At 40.6% G+C, this 21,041-nt stretch overlaps 1 protein-coding gene across 2 annotated transcripts; it reads right to left on the bottom strand.

Moving 5' to 3' along the window:
* Positions 1–2,042: 2,042 nt before the first annotated feature.
* cnnm2a (cyclin and CBS domain divalent metal cation transport mediator 2a) lies at positions 2,043–20,317 on the bottom strand. Of its 2 annotated transcripts, XM_062994812.1 has the most exons (8): positions 18,650–20,317; positions 9,844–9,987; positions 9,616–9,753; positions 9,322–9,491; positions 8,200–8,293; positions 7,284–7,346; positions 5,249–5,427; positions 2,043–2,900 (listed from the first exon to the last, which is right to left on the bottom strand). In XM_062994812.1, exons 1-8 carry the CDS (start codon positions 20,070–20,072, stop codon positions 2,688–2,690), a joined length of 2,424 nt encoding a protein of 807 aa, XP_062850882.1. In that variant the 5' UTR covers positions 20,073–20,317; the 3' UTR covers positions 2,043–2,687. The 2 variants fall into 2 exon arrangements, with proteins under 2 accessions (XP_062850882.1, XP_062850883.1); XM_062994813.1 differs by lacking the exon at positions 7,284–7,346.
* Between the last annotated feature and the right edge of the window lie 724 nt (positions 20,318–21,041).

The raw sequence follows: 21,041 nt of genomic DNA, 5'->3' as shown, positions 1-21,041 counted from the left end.
GCCTCACATGTAAACATTCTACAAGTCTTTGTACTGCAAATACTTTACATGGCACATCTGTGTCTGATCCCCAAAGCCTTTACTCTAACAAAGCATGAGCTAGGACAATTTTGCTGTCAAAAAAAAATTGCTGATACTGATTCTAAGATAGTAATTAAGCTTCATCATTTTATCTCAAATATACTGTATGTGTAAAAGTATGTGGACATTCTAAATTTCATATCCATACATGCTTAAACATACAGTAATCCGGAGTTGATTCCCTTTTGCTGCTCTAAAAGCATTTACTGTTCTGACAAGGCTGCATTTTGCCACATTTCTGTTTTACTTTGAGGTCAGGGCTTTGTAAAGGCCAGTCAAGTTCGTCCTTACCAAATGTAAATAACTATTTCTTAATAAGACTCAAATATAGGCGGCATGGTGGCTCGGTGGGTAGCACGGTCCCTCACAGCAAGAAGGTCCTGGGTTCGATCCCCAGGTGGGGCGGTCTGTGTCCTTTATGTGCTGAGTTTGCATGTTCTCCCCGTGTCTACCCCGTGTTCTCCCAGCGTCTGCGTGGGTTTCCTCCGGGAGCTTCGGTTTCCTCCCACAGTCCAAAAACATGCAAGTGAGGTGAATTGGAGACACTGAATTGCCCTATAGGAGAATGGGTGTGTGTATGTGTACATGTACATGTCTGTATGTGTAACACCATCCAGGGTGTTACTGTGTGCCTTGCACCCATTGAAAAGCTGGGATAGGCTCTAGCACCCACAGCCCCCCCCCACCCCCATGACCCTAATTGGATAAGCAGTTAAGACATAACATGTCGAGCAAGATGTAGTACTGTAAGAAGACACAGTGAAAAATTGCCTTAATGTAGCTGCAATCTACACTCCAAATGCATTGGAAATGAACATCCAATTTAATAAAGCTGTAACTAATTACACAAACTGAACCTGGACTACCCACTAATCTTGCTCTTATGGGGGCACGGTTTAATTATTGGTGTAAAATGAAAATAATCAACCATCAAGCCACATACAAGCTAAATAGGGAAGGCAAAATAATTAAAAGTCATACTGTACATTTGGTAATTAATGAAGTTCTTTTAAACAGTATGGAAGGAGGGGATGGCTAATATGGCACAGGATAATCAGTGTAGTTTTAAGTGGTTTTACCCAAAAAATTGTGGCTCTCCACCAATGAACGAAGATACTGGAATAATAGGCCTGTAGTGTAATAGTATAGGCTGCACCTAATTTGTTGACCCCATATTGTACAAATAATAAGTGTAATATGAAAAGTGTAATCATGCTTAATTAGATTTTTGTGGTCAGTTGTAGGCCTGTTTGAATCCTATATTTTAGATATACAGGATATTAATACAGCGCAGGGCTGAATGATCCAGACATCCAGACTTTAAGGCCTGTTCATGCTACTGTCTTCAAGTTTCCTGACCACATTACACAAGATAAACGAGGACCTAAAAATCACTCCCATCAACACACCTGTGGTTTGAAACGGGTTTTTAAAGTTAAAATAAATTACACACAAAATTGCAGAATGTCCAAACTTTAAGAGATCAAACAGAACAGCTAATAAGCTGCACTTCCAATATCTTTACTGTTTATTTATTTCGATTTCCTACTTTTTTCAGTTTGCAGGTTGGTGCGTGGACACTTAGTAAGCTGCATGCTTAGGTTTCTGTGCCAGTGTCGTACCACATGTAAGGTTTTGCGTCCAGAACGCAGCCTGATCGCAGACCACCTTTCTATTAGCAAGTTCTATTTCTCAAATAATTTAGACTGAGAGGCAGCAGTGTTGGTCTCTACTTACTGTAATCAATCTCCCTGATTTCAGTAAAAAATATTTGAATAATATTTTAACAACCAGGCCTAAACAGCCTACAAATGCACAATTCTAAAGAAAACAGAAATCAAGTTAATATCTTCTCAAAAGATGTTAATTCTCCTTCATACAAAATTATTAAGATTGTACGTTCTTTTCTTTATAGTGAAAAAATGAATGCCATCAAGTATGTTAAAAAAATAAAGTTCTGTTTATCATGCCAACCATGCTTAAACATAGTCAATAGATATTCATATATCTACACATAGCTTTGATACTGATTCTGAGGTAAAGTTAATGCTAATCTAGTACTAAAACTGTTGTTCCTGCTTCCTTCACCACAAAACTTTCTCACCTACAAACAACAATCACTAACTCCCCCTTTGTCGGATTTCCCTGTTAATATATGCATGCAGTTGCATGTCTGTAAAAAATCTTATACTGAGGCTAAATCAATTCAGCTTTATGTTCTGTTTAGATTTTTGACATTCCCTTTTCTGGTAGAAGAATGTAATACAAGTCCATTGTGAGAGGACGTGATCTGGCAGCCCATCTCTAGGTTAAAACATTGGGTAAATAGAGAATGGACAGTACTATAGGCACCGTCAAGCTCTCGTGTTCTCTTCTGTTGAATGTAAACACTTTCCGAACCAAGCATAGCTCAGTAAAGAAGAGACGCCCACTGGTTCACATCACATTTAGTGGTTTGTGGTATTTAACCATGCTCTATTATTCCCAGTAAGGTCTATAGTAGCATTTAAAATCACAGGATGCATTTGATCCCAGAGAAGCTGCCCAGTAAAAGCTTCCTAGTTGCTCAGTGTAAAAAACTCTTAGCTGTCTCCCCTACCTCCAGTTTATATCGTTCCATCACTGTGTGTAATGTGATTGGATTTGTAGGTGTTATTCGAGTTATGCTGTGTGATCAGCAGCGAGGTCGATTCGCCTCCCGATCTGTCTTGGTGTTCAGTCAGAGTCAGCTCTATCTTAGGGAATTCACTGTCGGTGGACTGAGGAGTTTTGTCCAGCCGAGACGCCATGAGAGCATTTTGATACTGCTGACGGGTCACCTGCCATGTAAAACACAATCCAACAGCCACAGATCAGCACAGAGATATGTTGTTTGGACCAAAACAGTAACAAGCAATTGAATCATGCTGTTTCATTTATTCCTACAGAAGATATACTAAGAGTTTAATAAATGTGCTTTAACCAATAATCTGAGCAAACAAGTTTACATGCACATAGAGTTAATGTATGCAACAGCAGTATTGGAATTTCTCTGCTTAAATTACTGGAACACATCTTTTTAGAAAATAGAACAAAGTCTGTCTGGTCAGAAATATACAGTACATAAAGCAACTTAGATTTGTGTAGAAAGTTCATTGTCATTTAGCTTAGTAATATAAGTAATAATATTTGGCTATGGCTGATGACTCTAGTGGTCAGTGGTCTTTTGTGAAGGTATGGATAAGCAATCAAACTATTTACAGATGCCGAGAGTAATTTTGTCCAAAAAAATCAGATGTGGAAAAACAACAATGGTGTAACAAGACATTTACTGTATGTCCCTTACAAATGTAGGTACATTTTGACATCAATTGTAGGTACCCTAAATATCCACACAAGTCTGTTAATAATCAGGTCAGTCAGTAATCAACACTACCTGTATTAAAGTTAACAGTTTACTTTCAAGTAGCATCACGACTCCATAATTTAATAAAAATTATAGTCTGATGAAACTTGTGTGAAATTGTGTTTTCCAAGTGGGTTTCTTTCGCAAGGCATACATTCATTTGCTGCAGCAGCAACAACAGTAATCTGTTTATTTGTAATAAAAGCAAAAGGTTGCTGAATTTCTGTGCTGTTTTCTAATTGAAACACACAGTCACAGAATATGTGCTAATAACTGGCAGCTATGGTCATGAAAACATGAACAAAATTTGTAAGTTAAGCTAGCACCACTAAATGACAAATTATGCAAAAATGAACACTGATTTAATAAATACAACTGAATCAAATAGAGAACTGAATCAAATGGAAAACTGAATCAAATGGAGAACTGAATCAAATAAAGAACTGAATCAAATAGAGAACTGAATCGAATGGAGAACTGAATCAAATAGAGAACTGAATCAAATAGAGAACTGAATCGAATGGAGAACTGAATCAAATGGAGAACTGAATCAAATGGAGAACTGAATCAAATGGAGAACTGAATCAAATGGTGAACTGAATCAAATAGAGAACTGAATCAAATGGAGAGCTGAATCAAATGGAGAGCTGAATCAAATGGAGAACTGAATCAAATGGAGAACTGAATCAAATGGTGAACTGAATCAAATGGAGAACTGAATCAAATGGAGAACTAAATCAACTGATGAAGCAAATTCTATAACATTCATTCGCATGGGGGGGGGGGGGGGGAATGCTGGAGCCTATCCCAGCTTTTCAATGGGTGCAAGGCACACAGTAACACCCTGGACGGAACGGCAGTCCATCGCAGGGCAGACACACACACACACACACACACACACACACACACACACACACACACACATTCACTTACAGGGTAATTCAGTGTCTCCAATTAACCTGACTGCATGTTTTTGGACTGTGGGAGGAAACCGGAGCTCCAGGAGGAAACCCACACAGACACGGGAAGAACATGCAAACTCCACACAGAAAGGACCCGGACTGCCCCGCTTGGGGATCGAACCCAGGACCTTCTTGCTGTGAGGCGGCAGTGCTACCCACCAAGCCACCGTGAAATTCTAAAACATTCATTTTAAAAATGACGTTTGTGTCTGAAAGTTGAGGATTCTGTTGTGTATTAAAATAAGAACAAGCAAGTTCATAGCCAAGTTTTGTAGTGACTTTTTTTTACAGCTGGGGTGCTCGAGTGGCACAGTGGACTGATGCGTTATGCCTAGTTCACACTACACGATTTTTGCCCTGATTTTCGCTCGGCGACTGGTCGGTGCTTGATTTTCCGGGTCGGGAGCAACTCAGTGTTCGCTCGGCGATCAAAACTCGCCTCTCAGTCGCTAAGTGTGAACTATCCAACAACTCGACCCGACCGGCTCGACCGGCTTTGTTGACGTGCATTTTTGGACGTGGTATCATTAAACTTCTCGTCACTTCTCATGTGTGTTTAAAAAAAAAAAAGAAAAAAGGAAGACCAGAGAAGCTCGTCTGCGATTCCAGTTGGTGATGGATCGTGTAGTGTGAAACCCCCTATTGCCAATCAGTCGTGCAGTGTGAAATATACACTGACTGAAAGACTCCCGAGTGCAAAAGATTCAGTCGTATAGTGTGAACTGTACAGCGACCTGGCGACTTGGAAAGTCGTGTAGTGTGAACTTGGCATTAGTGAAGATACATACAAAACAGGAGATTAAAGACCAAAGACTCAAACCTTAATGTAGAGCAAGTCCGAGGCTGCTCGGACAGAGTAGTCTGGCACGTAGATCTGCAGGAAAGCATTGAGCTGGTTATTGCTGCTGGCCAGGGTGGGAGTGATGGCTTCCAATCGGTCGTTTCGGTTAACAGAGTCCGAGTGGTTCAGGCCGAAAGGTCGGGGAGGTGACTTGTTCTCTGTGTAGCAAACATATTTAAGGTCATCTGCTGGTGTTGCGGTGGTGTAAACAAACAGATATCTATCGTCCTGTCCTTCTGCTGGTTTTGTTATTGGGAGCACTGGGAGATGGAGGTGACCTCAAGCACTTGTCTAATGTCAGTACTGTTTTGTATTTGTTTTGTTGAAACTGGATGCAAAAGTGCAACCAAAAAATATTGTTTTGGAAGTACACAGATATTGGAGATGGTAAAATAATTGCAATCAAATTGCCACAAAACATGGCAAGATGTTATTATATTCAACTGGTATAAAACCATCATCAGATAGTCAGCTGAGCTTAAACAGCATGTGTTTACACTAAAACTTTTACTAATAAGGATTAAAATGTATTAATAAATTTAAAACCAATTATTCAATGTAACTGGTTAATTTTAACTTTATGATACATTACACCATCAAAAGTGTATGGACACCACTCCTAATCATCGTGTTAGTGTGTTTCAACCACACTCATTCCCAATTTGTGGCAACAGTTTGGGGAAGAACCTTTCCTGGATAGACATGACTGTGTCCTTGTCCACAAAGCAAGGTCCATAAAGGCACAGCTGGACAATTTTGTTGAGGTGGAACTTTAGTGGCCTGCACGAAGCCTTGACCTCCACCTTATTAAAATATTTTTTGGATGAACTGTAATGTCAAGTGTAAGCCAGACCTCACTTAACAAGCTCATAGTAGGGTGTTCACATCCTTTTAGCCATACTCAACAGCAGTATATCTACAGTTTGATTGAGATAAAGAATTAATGATTCTAAGCCTATTAGAAAAATATAGAATGACTTAAGAGAATATTTAGGCTCCAGACCTTGTTTATTTTTTGATCAATTAGAGAGCTGAATCAAATGGAGAGCTGAATTAAATAGAGAGCTCAATCAGATGGAGAACTGAAAAAAAAAATCGAAGCTGAATCAATTGGAGAACTGAATCAAATGGAGAACTGAAGCAAATAGAGAACTGAATCAAATGGAGAACTAAATCAAAGGGAGAACTGAATCAAATGGTAAAGCAAATTCTAAGACATTTTAAAAATGAAGTTTGTGTCTGAAAGTTGAGGATTCTGTTGTGTATTAAAATAAGAACAAACAAGTTCTACATTTTTCTAATACACTTTAGCTTATCGTTAATTCTTTATCTCGATCAAATTGTTGATATACTGCTGCTGGGACATACACTATATGGCTAAAAGTATGTGGACACCCTACTATGAGCATTTTAAGTGAGGTCTGGCTCACAGTTGACATTACAATTTATTTCAATTGTGTTAAATAGGGTGGAGTTCAAGGCTTTATGCAGGCCACTAAAGTCCCACCACAACAAAATTGTCCAGCCATTGTGGACCTTGCTTTGTGGACAGGGACACAGTCATGTCTATACAGGAAATGCCTTTATTTGTCCTATATACATATACAGGTGTGTTTGAAGCTGGGGTCAGAGCACAGGGGTCAGCCATTGCACGGTGCCCCTAGAGCAGACAGAGTTAACAGTGGCTGCATGGCAGAGCTGGGATTCGAAATCTCAACCTTTCAGTTGATAGCCCAGAGCTCTATCGGTCTCTATAATACAGTGTGCGTTGTGTGAAAGACCACAAAATTAATACACAGCACCCTAATTCTAATCAGAACTGGTTAACTAGGTAAACTAAGAACTAAACAAGGTGGGGTGAACACGGGTTTATAAACAGTTTAAAGTACATACTGGTCCTGTTCAGATATCACTCAGGTTGAGACAAGCATTTATAAGAGAATAATGGTTAATAGTGATTGCAGTACAAAAGTAAATAGCAGTACAAAAGAGGAGTAAAAGGTCAGTGGTGTACCTGGAGATCCTGCTAGGGACTCTGCCCTGCTCACTACAAAGGTTCGAGACAAGGAGAGTGGAACTGGAAAATAAACAAGAGAGAAAGCTAGAAGGAAAGTAAGATATCTGAAAGAAGAAACCATTTCCCAAGTAATCAATCAAAGTAGTTGTGATTCATCATCTTTCAAAAAATACACATTGAACTGATTCAACAGGCAAATAATCAATGTCATGCAAATTCAGAAGAAAAAGACACAGAAACAATAGAACATGACACTGACCCATAAGCCCACCAACCACATAAAAACAGCCAGCTGGTTTGCTAGCAGGACTAAAGTTTATTCTTAGGTGAGTGTGTGTAATACTGCTGGCTGGCTGGCTGGATGGCTCCATCCCGCCGATTTGGCTGGATGGATGGATGAAAGGGTGGATGGATGGATGAAAGGGTGGATGGATGGATGAAAGGGTGGATGGATGGATTATTTAAATGGATGGAAGGATGGATTATTTGAATGGATGGATGGATGGATGGATTATTTGAATGGATGGATGGATGGATTATTTGAATGGATGGATGGATGGATGGATTATTTGAAAGGATGGATGGATGGATTATTTGAATGGATGGATGGATGGATGGATTATTTGAATGGATGGATGGATTTGGGTGGGTGGATGGATGGATTTGGGTGGGTGGATGGATGGATGGATTTGGGTGGGTGGATGAATGGATGGTTTTTGGTGGGTGAATGGACGGATTTGGGTGGGTGGGTGGACGGATGGATTTGGATGGGTGGGTTGGTGGATGGATGGATAGATAGAAATTAAGAAGCTGTCTAGTCTTAAAGTTAGTTGTCAGCACAGGCTTAGCTCAGATGCAGTGCTAGTGTGTGTGTGTGTGTGTGTGTGTGTGTGTGTTTACGTATTACACAGACCTGGTGATGATGTCAAAGCTATCATTCCATAATAGGAGAAGGGTCCAGCTTTAAACTTCATTCCCTCCTTGCCAGCCTCAACCTCAACCTTTCCCTAAAGATGAACAAGAGGAGCAAATTAGTGAAATAAAAAAAAACTGGGTGAACCCACTTCAATCAGCCCCTGTGATTCTTCAGCGCTTACAAAATTGGTAAGAATGTGGTTGAATAAATGAACAACCGTATTCAGACTTTTTTAGACAGAGCCCACTGTCATATTGATTTGCATACACTTAGCAACAGATGGCTTTATTAAAAAACCCTAAAACAATACAAAACAATTCCATAAAGGACAACACATTAACTGTCTAAAAAAATAGAGCCTTTGTTGGAAATAAGAAAATGTCTGATATTTCTTTATGTACAATAATGTAGAATAGAACCAGAAAAGGTCGCTGGGTCAAGCCTCGCCACTGTTGGCGCTTGAGCAAGACCCTACACCCTTAACTGTGAGTTGCTTTGAATAAAAGCTTTTGCTCACTAGCTGTTGCTGAATAGTTCTCCCACGCCAACACTCCCCATACCAGAGCTGTATGAAAATGAATAACCCATTTCTGTGAGATTGATAATGGACAAACCGCTTTACAAAGGTTTCTGCCAACAAGTGGAGTGGGGGCACATGTGACAAAACCTTTTTAACTTGTTTATAAATGTAATGGATGTTCTCTGGGCCAAAAAGAAAAAGGACCATAACGTCTTTACTGAACTAAATTGTTTGTTTGTTTATTAGGATTTTAACGTCAGGATTACATTAGGATTTTAAAGTGGTTACATTCATGACAGGAACGGTAGTTACTCATTAGTTACACAAGGTTCATCCATTCATCAAACACAGTGTTGGACAATTTTGTGTCTCCAATTCACCTCACTTGCATGTCTTTGGATTGTGGGAGGAATCCGGAGCACCCGGAGGAAACCCACGCGGACACGGGGAGAACATGCAAACTCCACACAGAAAGGACCCAGACCGCCCCACCTGGGGATCGAACCCAGGATCTTCTTGCTGTGAGGCGACATACTGAACTAAATTAAGAATGAAACAGCATGCTCGTATAAAGCTACAGTACTGTTGCTAATACTTACCTGGAGAATAAGAATGAAATAGTCGACGGGTTTGTTCCGCTGGAAGAGATAGTGCTCTAGCATTTTCTTATTCTTGTCATCATACTTGAGCTCCTGGATCACGTTGGGATGCTTGAGTAAACGCAAGAGGATTTTCTCTGACATTTGAGCTGGGCCAAATGAATCTACCTCTATCGAATACAAAGATAAGAAAGAAAAACACTTAGCAATATTAATCTGTGTACATTTCTATTTCTAAACCAAGAAAAAACTTATAAACACACACACACACAAACACACACAGGGCACTCGTACCAGTTGCTAAGAAACGCAGGGTAGCGAGTAGTAGCTGCGGTGATATTTTGACTCCAGTTTCGTTGTCTGTCTGCTTAAACACTGAGAAATCCTGCTTCCTATCCCGATGAGTTATCCTCTTTTTAGTCTTGTTGTCAGCTTGCAACAAGAAAAACAATAACACTCCATAAGAAAGTCTATATGTTGCTTAATGTAAAAACTATAAAACTATAAACTATAAACACTTACTGTACAAATCCGTCTCATCCAGAATCTCAGACTTAATGATCTCCTCAATAACATCCTCTAACGTGACGATACCCAATACTTCATAAAAAGGGTCTCCTTCTCCTTCATTGTTCACCCTCTGGACTATAGCTAGATGAGATTTACCTGGCAAAACACATGCACACAGATGTTAGATATGAATACAGTAGACATTGCACAGTGTATAACAGAATCATCGGGCGGCACGGTGGCTAAGTGGGTAGCACTGTCATCTCACAACAAGGAGGTCCTGGGTTTGATTCCCAGGTGGGGCGGTCCGGGTCCTTTCTGTGTGGAGTTTGCATGTTCTCCCCGTGTTCGCGTGGGTTTCCTCCGGGTGCTCTGGTTTCCTCCCACAGTCCAAAGACATGCAAGTGAGGTGAATTGGAGACACAAAACTGTCCATGCCTGTGTTAGATATAACCTTGTGAACTGATAAACCTTGTGTAATGAGTAACTACCTGACCTGTCATGAATGTAACCACGAGTTCAAATCTCAGCTGTGCTATAGACTAGGCCGGGTGTCTTTGGACAGGGTTTGTACTTGGTCCTACAAATCAGCTCTCTGCAGGCTTGTTAAAGCGCCTGATGAGACACAATCAGAAACTAAAAATGACTAGATTTGGGGGTGGGGGGGAATCGGGACCCTAATATGCACTGATTAAAAAGTTTTGTTGGATGGTAGTAGCAGTGTGTACCCAAAACATTCTCTGCTTTTGGGTTATAAGAAGGGATGAAAATGTAACAACCAAGAAATTGTTTAATTACTTAGATTCAGTCAAAAACAATGCATATGCATTCTCCTAACAAATCTCCCATGGTTCCACATCTGTTTTCCCAGGACCCCTCCTGCTTTACAATTCCTGCCCAGCACTATAAACCAAAATGCTGAAACTTCTTTTCTTGTTTCTCAGCTATAGATCATTTAGCTAGGAAAATAAATTTTCCAGGGTCAGAGCTAATATTAGACCAGAGAAGAAGTTTCCACTCCAGTTGGGTAAATGCTCTTACTGGGTGACAATAGAGAAACATCTGGGTTTCATCTTGGTGACCAGATGAAACATCTCCAAATGTCAATACCAATTTAGGAAGACATTTAGACATTTCATTCTCTGCTTACTGATACTGAAGGTTTTAGCGGTAACAAATAAGCATTGGTATGTAACCAGTACCAGCCTTCTTCCAGACATTACTTTCCTAAATGACCTCAAGTACTCATACAATGTACTCACACAGTGTGCATTTGAGCACTTAGAAAACATTAATGTACCATGTGATTTTATAAAAGTAGTAAAACCCATGATTATCAAACATATACACCGATCAGCCATAACATTAAAACCACCTCTTTGTTTCTACACTCACTGTCCATTTTATCAGCTCCACTTACCATATAGAAGCAATTTGTAGTTCTACAATTACTGACTGTAGTCCATCTGTTTCTCTGCATGCTTTGTTAGCCCCCTTTCATGCTGTTCTTCAATGGTCAGGACCCCCAAAGGACCACTACAGAGCAGGTATTATTTGGGTGGTGGATCATTCTCAGGACTGCAGTGACAATGACATGGTGGTGGTGTGTTAGTGTGTGTTGTGCTGGTTAAAAAAGTATGTAGAGAAACAGACGGACTACAGTCAGTAATTGTAGAACTACAAAGTGCTTCTATATGGTAAGTGGAGCTGATAAAATGGACAGTGTGTGTAGAAACAATGAGGTGGTGTTAATGTTTTGCCTGATCTGTGTAAAACATACAATACATTCTTACTGTCTCCCAAAAGCATAAAAGAGTATCACATTTAGCTGTCAAATTTTATACCATCTGGCTATGCTTAGCTGTCCAACAAACACTCATTTATAGAAGTAAACATTTGTAACACCTACAGCCGGACACTTTTGGATTAGTTGATTACATTTCACGCGTGACTATATCATTGTTGTCAGTTTGCGTTTGCTCTCACATTGTTACAACACAGCAAAGGATCTGTCAAAAAACTACAACCCTGATATGCAGACCAAACACTCATCCACATTTTCCTTTCATTCTGAGAAGGGAATCTTTCTGTAATGGAAGTCTGATACAGAGCCATATGTTTTTAGGATTTTAGAAAGACATGCTGCCATCAGGGCAGCGCCTTTTCCCAGGAAGTCCATGGTTGTTTCTGCAAGACAATACCAGGCCTCATTCTGCATGCGCCACAACAGTGTGGATTCGTAGACACAGAGTGTGTGTGTTTGAGTGGCCTCCCTGCAGTCCAGTCCTGTCCTGTTTTTACCAGAAATAGGGTTTGTAAAATGAGCACTTGTTTCTATATAAACGTTTATGAATGCCCATGAGTTTAAAATTGGATAAACTATAAGCTCGAAGTAATTCAGTAGTAAACGCAAACTGTGAAGGTTATCTCTAAAATAAAAAATGTTACACCTTAAAAACTTGAATCTATTGCCATTTTTATGTCCTAAAAAGCCCTGTCATAGATAAAATATCTGAGTCCAAGATATTGATGGCTAAGATATTAGTCTTTCTACTAATGTAGTGGGACTTAATCAACCTAGCAAAGTGTACAACATATTACCTACAGACAGGCCCAGTTATGAGTATTTGTTTAAAATGTATTCATTTATCTTTACTGTTATAGAAAGCCAGTTCATTGGAAATGTAAAAAAAAAATGCAAGCCCGGCACCCAGGTGGCACAGCGGGATATTCCACTAGCACACCAGTGCCGAGATTCTGAAGTCCTCGGTTCGAAACTCGGCGTTGCCACCGGTCGGCTGGACGCCATCTTGCGAGCATAATTGTCGGTGCCTGCAGCAGACACTGTTCTGCTAGGGCGGGATGGCCGGACTATGTGGGTGGGGTCTTCAAACACTGTGTAAGGACCCTGACTGGCAGATAGAGAGACGCCTGTGCAGAGTGCATGGGTGAAAAAGGGTTCCGCTAAGGGCTGCACAAAAGTTCGGAGGAGGTGTGAGCAGCAATATACCCTCCTCGACTGCAATCATGGATCCCCCAGCAGCGGAAGACAAATTGACTATGCTAAATTGGAAGAATATGCATAAATAAAGTAGAAAAAAAGCAAGCCCTGGCAAATATTGCAAGAATTGTTTAAAATTGTGTGAATTCTTGTAATTGAAAATTGTCAATAGGAATAAACAGGCCATGCAAATGTTGCAGGGGTGAATGTGAGGAAATTTGGGGGGTTTCGAATTTTTTATATTTTACAATTAGGATTAAGTTATTACTTTGCTTCTGTACCTTTTTTATTGTTCTGACAAGCTGACAACATTCTTTGTGCAACTGCCACACTATCCAAATAATGTCCTTTGTTTAAAATGCTTTGGATAACTGAATATTTGTGAAGAACTCTCAGGCTGGATTAATTTGGCAGATTTGGACTTAAATATTTGGCCTCCTGTATCCCCTGAGGTCACCTTGCAAAAACAAATGGCATATTCACCCTAATGCAAACCTTAAACACTCCCGTCAACTATTACCCCTGTGAATTCCATATTCCAATTCCATATTGGTTACATGCTGTTAATTCCTGGGAAGCTATAAGATTCTCATTCTTGAACAAAATATATCTAAATAAGTACACCTAAAGCTGTATACATAACAAAACAAACAGTAGGAAACACCTGCTTACAGCAAGGTTGCTGCTGGGGTTCAGTAACCTGTAATGATGCTTTAGCCCGTAGAGCATCTGCTATTTTTCTGTTTTCGGTAAACATTAGTTGACAGGTATCCAGAGTCACGACAAACACGAGAAAAATGTGTTATGTGGGTAAAAGTAAGTGCTTTACACAATAAATGTGAGGCCTTTTAAGACAGGCTTTGTTGACGAACTGTTGAACATGAGCATGGTGATTGTTAGCCAAATCTGTTTAAGTCCGTTTCCTGTTGAGCCACAGTTTGTGGAATGTTGGCTAGTTTAAAAAGCCTGGACACAATCAGCCCACATCCCAACATTTGTATGATTAACTAAATGTAGACGGATGCTACATTTTGACATTCAAAAAGAGTATTGCTTTAGCTCCACAAGAACTACAAATAATCAAGCATTCTCTAAATAACCCTTCAGATTTGTAATATTTATACTGTGTCATATATAAAACCTTTGCTTTTTAACTGCATTTTGGGGTGCATCTCTGGATATTTCTTTCTATTAAGTCACAAGAGCACTTGTGATGTCAGGCACTGATGTTGGACTGAAAGGCCAGGTCTGCAATCGACATTTAAATTCACCACAAAGGCATATAATGGTGATGATGTCAGGGTTTCGTGCAGGCTACTAGAGTTCCTGCAGACCAAACTCTCATAAAGCCTACATCTAGCTGCCATTAGCATTAAAACAGTATATACATAGCAAAGTATGAATTAATTAGATGTGGTCTGTTCCATATGCTAATTAGCTGGAAGCATTTTTAAATGCCTGTTATTAATGCACTGTGATGTACATCTTCAGTACATCTAAAGCTGTATATAATTCACATAAATCATCCAATAGATTTTATTAATTAAAAAAATCTAAATCTAGCTTATAATATGCTTCAAAACTGTTACTGTTTAATTCACTTTCCCCTAGTTTCCTCAGAATCAAGTACTAAGATTCAGATTTACATCTTTAGGATTCAGAAGTACTCTCGGTTGGCTTTATTGACTTGCATGGTACTTTATAGTATGGTTTGATATCAAGTAGACAACATGTAAAAACAGTAGTCTTAACCCTGTGATACTGTGTTACAGTCAAATTAGTTTGGTTGTGTAACATCAGACAGCATTGTTCTTTAAAACCCAAACTTTAGGTTGTTACAGATGTGGTGCTGGTGAATCAGTGGTAATTATTTTTTTGAATTTTTTTTGCCACATGCCCTTTTTCCTCACTCCAGCTCTTTGTTAGCTTGCATTGCTACTTTTCATCCCACTTCAGTAGTGTTTTTGATGCCTGAATACCAGTATTTTGAATCATTGAGTGTTCACTTTGAGGTGTCTCTGCACACAGGCCTTTGACATACGTACATCTGCCCACATTTTAAAGTAAGGTCCTGATCTCTTAGTGCACTGCTCTTTAAATACGAAAAAACCCTTTAGTCATCTGATACAGTACTCTTCTTTCTACCTTTTCTAGCTTTAAAGATAAATGGCCTCTGTCTGATGCTGCTTCTTTGTGGACGCCTACGAAGCACAGTATGAAACAACAAAATTCAAATGACTGATGGTGCTTTCAGTTTCAGTTGTTTTATCAAACTGCTGGGGTAAATAAGCAAATAAAATAAAAAAACTGTCCAAATGCTGTTGGAGCTTTGTGTAAGACTCTAGGACTCTAGGAAGTCACTCAAAACTCAAATAGACCAACTTATACAGTGTATCACAAAAGTGAGTACACCCCTCACATTTCTGCAAATATTTTATTATATCTTTTCATGGGACAACACTATAGAAATAAAACTTGGATATAACTTAGAGTAGTCAGTGTACAACTTGTATAGCAGTGTAGATTTACTGTCTTCTGAAAATAACTCAACACACAGCCATTAATGTCTAAATGGCTGGCAACATAAGTGAGTACACCCCACAGTGAACATGTCCAAATTGTGCCCAAAGTGTCAATATTTTGTTTGACCACCATTATTATCCAGCAATGCCTTAACCCTCCTGGGCATGGAATTCACCAGAGCTGCACAGGTTGCTACTGGAATCCTCTTCCACTCCTCCATGATGACATCACGGAGCTGGTGGATGTTAGACACCTTGAACTCCTCCACCTTCCACTTGAGGATGCGCCACAGGTGCTCAATTGGATTTAGTCCATCACCTTCACCTTCAGCTTCCTCAGCAAGGCAGTTGTCATCTTGGAGGCTGTGTTTGGGGTCGTTATCCTGTTGGAAAACTGCCATGAGGCCCAGTTTTCGAAGGGAGGGGATCATGCTCTGTTTCAGAATGTCACAGTACATGTTGGAATTCATGTTTCCCTCAATGAACTGCAGCTCCCCAGTGCCAGCAACACTCATGCAGCCCAAGACCATGATGCTACCACCACCATGCTTGACTGTAGGCAAGATACAGTTGTCTTGGTACTCCTCACCAGGGCGCCGCCACACATGCTGGACACCATCTGAGCCAAACAAGTTCATCTTGGTCTCGTCAGACCACAGGGCATTCCAGTAATCCATGTTCTTGGACTGCTTGTCTTCAGCAAACTGTTTGCGGGCTTTCTTGTGCGTCAGCTTCCTTCTGGGATGACGACCATGCAGACCGAGTTGATGCAGTGTGCGGCGTATGGTCTGAGCACTGACAGGCTGACCTCCCACGTCTTCAACCTCTGCAGCAATGCTGGCAGCACTCATGTGTCTATTTTTTAAAGCAAACCTCTGGATATGACGCCGAACACGAGGACTCAACTTCTTTGGTCGACCCTGGCGAAGCCTGTTCCGAGTGGAACCTGTCCTGGAAAACCGCTGTATGACCTTGGCCACCATGCTGTAGCTCAGTTTCAGGGTGTTAGCAATCTTCTTATAGCCCAGGCCATCTTTGTGGAGAGCAACAATTCTATTTCTCACATCCTCAGAGAGTTCTTTGCCATGAGGTGCCATGTTGAATATCCAGTGGCCAGTATGAGAGAATTGTACCCAAAACACCAAATTTAACAGCCCTGCTCCCCATTTACACCTGGGACCTTGACACATGACACCAGGGAGGGACAACGACACATTTGGGCACAATTTGGACATGTTCACTGTGGGGTGTACTCACTTATGTTGCCAGCTATTTAGACATTAATGGCTGTGTGTTGAGTTATTTTCAGAAGACAGTAAATCTACACTGCTATACAAGCTGTACACTGACTACTCTAAGTTATATCCAAGTTTCATGTCTATAGTGTTGTCCCATGAAAAGATATAATGAAATATTTGCAGAAATGTGAGGGGTGTACTCACTTTTGTGATACACTGTATGTCCCTCAGCCTGTGGTGATTAGGTGTAAACAAAACAACAAGCAGTACAGTGGTGCAGCAAGTGTGGGTGCTGTGAGAACTTTGCCATGTTCTTACCATGGTCATGTGGATTTTTTACAGGTACCTTGGTTTCCCCACACCTCCCAAAATATACATGGTGCTGCACTGGTTATTCTAAACTGAAATGGACTGGTACCATGTGCAGAAAGAATTACTACAGCTACTTTTTCTGGGTAGGTTCAGGATCAGGATAAAGCTGGTACTGAAGTAAATGAATAAGTACAATTATTACACCTTTATATATGATACTACAGTATTTTAACAAAAGAATTTTGGGATGAACAATTAAAATCTGTTGTTTTATTTTGGCTGATATGATTTTCTGTTGTAAAAATCATGTGTAAAGTAAGTGTTGCCTTTAAATGTTGCTGCTTTTATGAATATGTCAACTTTTTGGAATTATTTCAAAGAGTGTGAAATATGATAAGGTCTGCAGTAAAAACTGTCATAGTAAAAGCCCTTAAAAGTTGATTTATCAATGAATTTTGTTATGATAATAGTAATTATGCAATATAAAATGCCTATCAGGCCTGTTAAACAACAAATAATTGTATTTATGTTGTCAAAGTACTGAGAATGTCCCAGAGTGTTTCAAGTGTAAATTTAGGGTTAATGTGATGCAAGCATTAGATTTTAAAATTAAAATCTTAGAAATAAGACAACACTTGTTTCACTGATTCTAAAGGTTAGATTCTGGGATACCAACAATAAAAAATAATAGAGTCGTTCATTCATCTTCTGTAATAGACCCTGGACAGGGCACTAATCCACTGCAAAGCATTTAATCTCTTATTGATTTACGCTTATTTTATATTACAGGGCATATTACAGTAGCCAATCCAAATATCATCATGCTTTTAAATGGCAGGAGAAATCCTACAAAGACACAAGAAGAACAAGTCAAACTCCACAAGTTAACTGAAGGCAAAAATTAGACCTGCTGTACAACACTAATAGTACCTTCTTGAGCCGTACGGCCACCCAGAAGTACTTTAGACACCCATAATATTTTCGGTAAATAAGGTTAAGCTAAGGTCCAGTACAATGACAAGACGGTATGCAGGCATCCTCCAGCATAAAAAAAACAACAACTCTCTTACAATGTTCTTTTTAGGGCAATATGTGTAATGTTGAACTACATTAAGGTGAAATCATTTAGTTACTGTACCAGTATATCAAATAGTACTGCAGACATAATATTTTACTAATCCAATTCATATCTGATGTCAGAGATGCTGGTACTATTTTTAAAAGAGACCTAAGTACAAATGCTCTGCCTCTGTGGAATTATTGGACTGGGATGATCTGGACAATTTGACTCTCTTTTCAAGATACACCTGAGGCTCCTTGTCAACTTGTGATTCTGTGCAAATGGTGGGCTTCCTGGTGTATTTATTGCATCCACTGCTTGGATTTCATTGTAAGGGTACACCCTAGACCCACTCTCTACTTAGGGTCATTGAAATCATCCTCATTGTCCACACCAGTACCTTTTTGGACCCCATGATTTGTTAATGGATTTGGTCACCTGCTGTGGAGTGTTTTTCTCTTCTTAAATGATTTTTAATGTCAGGGCACACTTAGGCCCCCTTTCTATTTCAGGCACTGCAAATCAGTCCCACCTTTCCAGCGCCCCTTTGCTTTAATACTATTTTGGCCTTTGATTGGTAAATGCTACTTGGTATCATGCCCCTTGTAAGTGTACCTTCTTATTTTGCAGTTAAACAGAAATGACATATAATTAGGTGAACCCATTAATAAAGCTGATGTAATACCTTTCTTGAACTCTTCTAACATTGCATCCAGCTTGGTGTCATTGAAGACAAAGTGCAGTGGGTGGCTGTAAAATTTTGTGATAGTTTTCAGTGGGGTACAGTCATCTGGATCCACAAAGGCCAGATCCTTTACAAAGAGCAGGTCTACAATGTTGCTCTTGTCCCCCTCGAACACGGGAATGCGTGTGTACCCACTCTCCATGATCTCAGACATAGTGTTGAAATCGAGAACCGCATCGTTTGCAATCATGAAGCAGTCTCGGAGCGGTGTCATAACATCCTCGACGGTCTTAGTCCTGAGCTCAAGAGCTCCCTGTATAATGTTCAGCTCCTCTTTAACCAGATCGTTGTATGGGTCTGTGACCCTGAGCATCTCCAGGAGCTTCTCTCGGTTGTACACCGTGCCTATCTCCTGTCCCAGGACGTGGTCTAAAAGTTTACTGACAGGATAGGATGCAGGGAATGTAAGGATCATGAAGAACTTGGTTAAGAGCAAAGTGTTTGCACCAACAGCAAGTCCATGCCTGGAACATATCGCCTGTGGTACGATTTCTCCAAATATCACAATTCCGGTCGTAGACACCACCACTGCGATCAGACCAGAAACTGCGATGTCTTCTAGTAGAATGGTTAAAGTGGTGTTCACCAGAACATTACCCAAAAGCAAGGAGCAGAGGAGATAATTCCCTTGACTGCGCACTGGTTCGATCTTATTTGCATAGTTCTTTTCTTTCTCAGTGCCACAGTTCTGGACTATCCTGAGCTCCATGGGGTCAAGGGCCATCAGACCCAGGTTGAGTCCGCTGAACATGCCAGACAAGCACAGAAGCATGGCAATGAATATGACCTGAAGCCAGAAAGGCATCAGGAACTTCTTCTCCTCCACGACGAGGACTTTGGTGTCATGGCCCTCATGGTAGACCCAGGTGCTTTCGGACCATGCATCAGGTGTGGGAGCAGCAATGCACATGTAGTAGAGTTTACTCTTCTCGGTTTTACGCAGAGGTTTCACGTCTATCTCGATGATGCCGGAGGTTCTTCTGCTCACTTCTACTTTGGGAAGAATAATGATATCAGACGATCGTACGCCACAAGGATGGAGGACAGTCGGATCGCCGTGACTGAAGCCCAGCAGACCGTCCGATCCTCCGGACACGGTGCTGCGCGCATGCTCGGTGAAGGCGATCTTGGACCAGGTCTCGTTATTAATGTTCTGCCCGTAAACCCGCAACCTGACGCGCGATCGCTCACTGACCCGCAAGTATCCGTTATCCATGTAAGACACGTCGTCCGTATCTTCGAGTCGCAGGCCGATGATGACAGTCTCCTCCGCGTCTTCTCTGCAATCCGAGCGGTTTATCAGAGCGCCCGTGACTATTAAAAAAACAGCCGTTAGCGATCTAACCGGGCTGAGCGCCGCCATATTAGAAGTGGGCAAATGCACCGCGCTTGTTTGCCCTGTTTACATGGGGCACGTTTGGGCTGAATGGAAACTGGATGGAGCGATCAGAGAGAGTCCGAGTCCGGCTTCATCTTTGCCATGAGCTGAGCTGCGAGAGCTGATAATGATGACATTACTGACTGACCACAGCGGCGCACTGACTCGCCACACACACAGCGCTACTGTTATTCCACTCTAGAGAGCCGCTGACTGACACCCGGTCTGACCAATCAGCAGCGGGCATACGTTTGGGGGCGGGACCGATCTGACAGTACAGCAAATGACGTTATGCTATAGGTTAACGCGGTCCTAACGCCGTGCGCCGCATTAAACACCTAAACAAATCAGTCAAAAATAAAGGTTGTTTTATTGTAATAGTAATATTGCAAGTTGTAAATATGCTATTAATATATTAATATTTTAAGTATAATATCAAAATCTAATACTTTTTCTACTGCTATTATTATTTGTACAAGTGTTAGAAGTGTTATCACCTGCTCGCTCTCCCTTTTAGTTATGCTGTAACAATTCGGGCTGCCGGAGTCTAAACTTATATTTTTCAACTAGCACTGTACATTTTTAACTACATTTTCTGTTGTTTTACAGTTTTAAGGTGGTTCTGATGGAAACCTGTTTAACCGCCCGAGGTTAAGGATTGAAGTCCAGACGACCGTGCAAACGATGCTGCTCCTGCCGGATGTGACGGGTCTGGAGTATTTGCACCAAGAATGACAAGAACTCACTACAGACTTCATAACATTCTGAACTGACTAATAACTCTATTATTATTAACAACTCTATTATTATTTATTTACTTATTGCCAGTTATAATTTTTAGTTCATTTAATTCTGTTTTTGTATGATTTGTGTAAATCCTATTTATTTAAAGTATCCTCCAGGCCACCCAAGAAGGATGGGCCCTGCTGAGTCTGGTTCCTCTCAAGGTTTCCT

Source organism: Trichomycterus rosablanca, chromosome 5 (assembly GCF_030014385.1).
Source record: "Trichomycterus rosablanca isolate fTriRos1 chromosome 5, fTriRos1.hap1, whole genome shotgun sequence".
Classification (NCBI taxonomy): domain Eukaryota; kingdom Metazoa; phylum Chordata; class Actinopteri; order Siluriformes; family Trichomycteridae; genus Trichomycterus; species Trichomycterus rosablanca.
The sequence above is the reverse complement of the archived record's forward strand: the minus strand, read 5'-3'. Positions and strand labels throughout refer to the sequence as shown.

What these genes read in the sequence shown, in the direction of transcription:
- cnnm2a (XM_062994812.1), bottom strand. Translation starts at nt 20,072, where the DNA reads ATGGCGGCGCTCAGCCCGGTTAGATCGCTAACGGCTGTTTTTTTAATA. An exon ending in AGCTTTGACATCATCACCAG is followed by an intron (nt 7,347 to 8,199) that starts GTCTGTGTAATA and finishes TTTATTTTCCAG; the next exon opens with TTCCACTCTCCTTGTCTCGA. An exon ending in GTCCCTAGCAGGATCTCCAG is followed by an intron (nt 5,428 to 7,283) that starts GTACACCACTGA and finishes TTTGCTACACAG; the next exon opens with AGAACAAGTCACCTCCCCGA.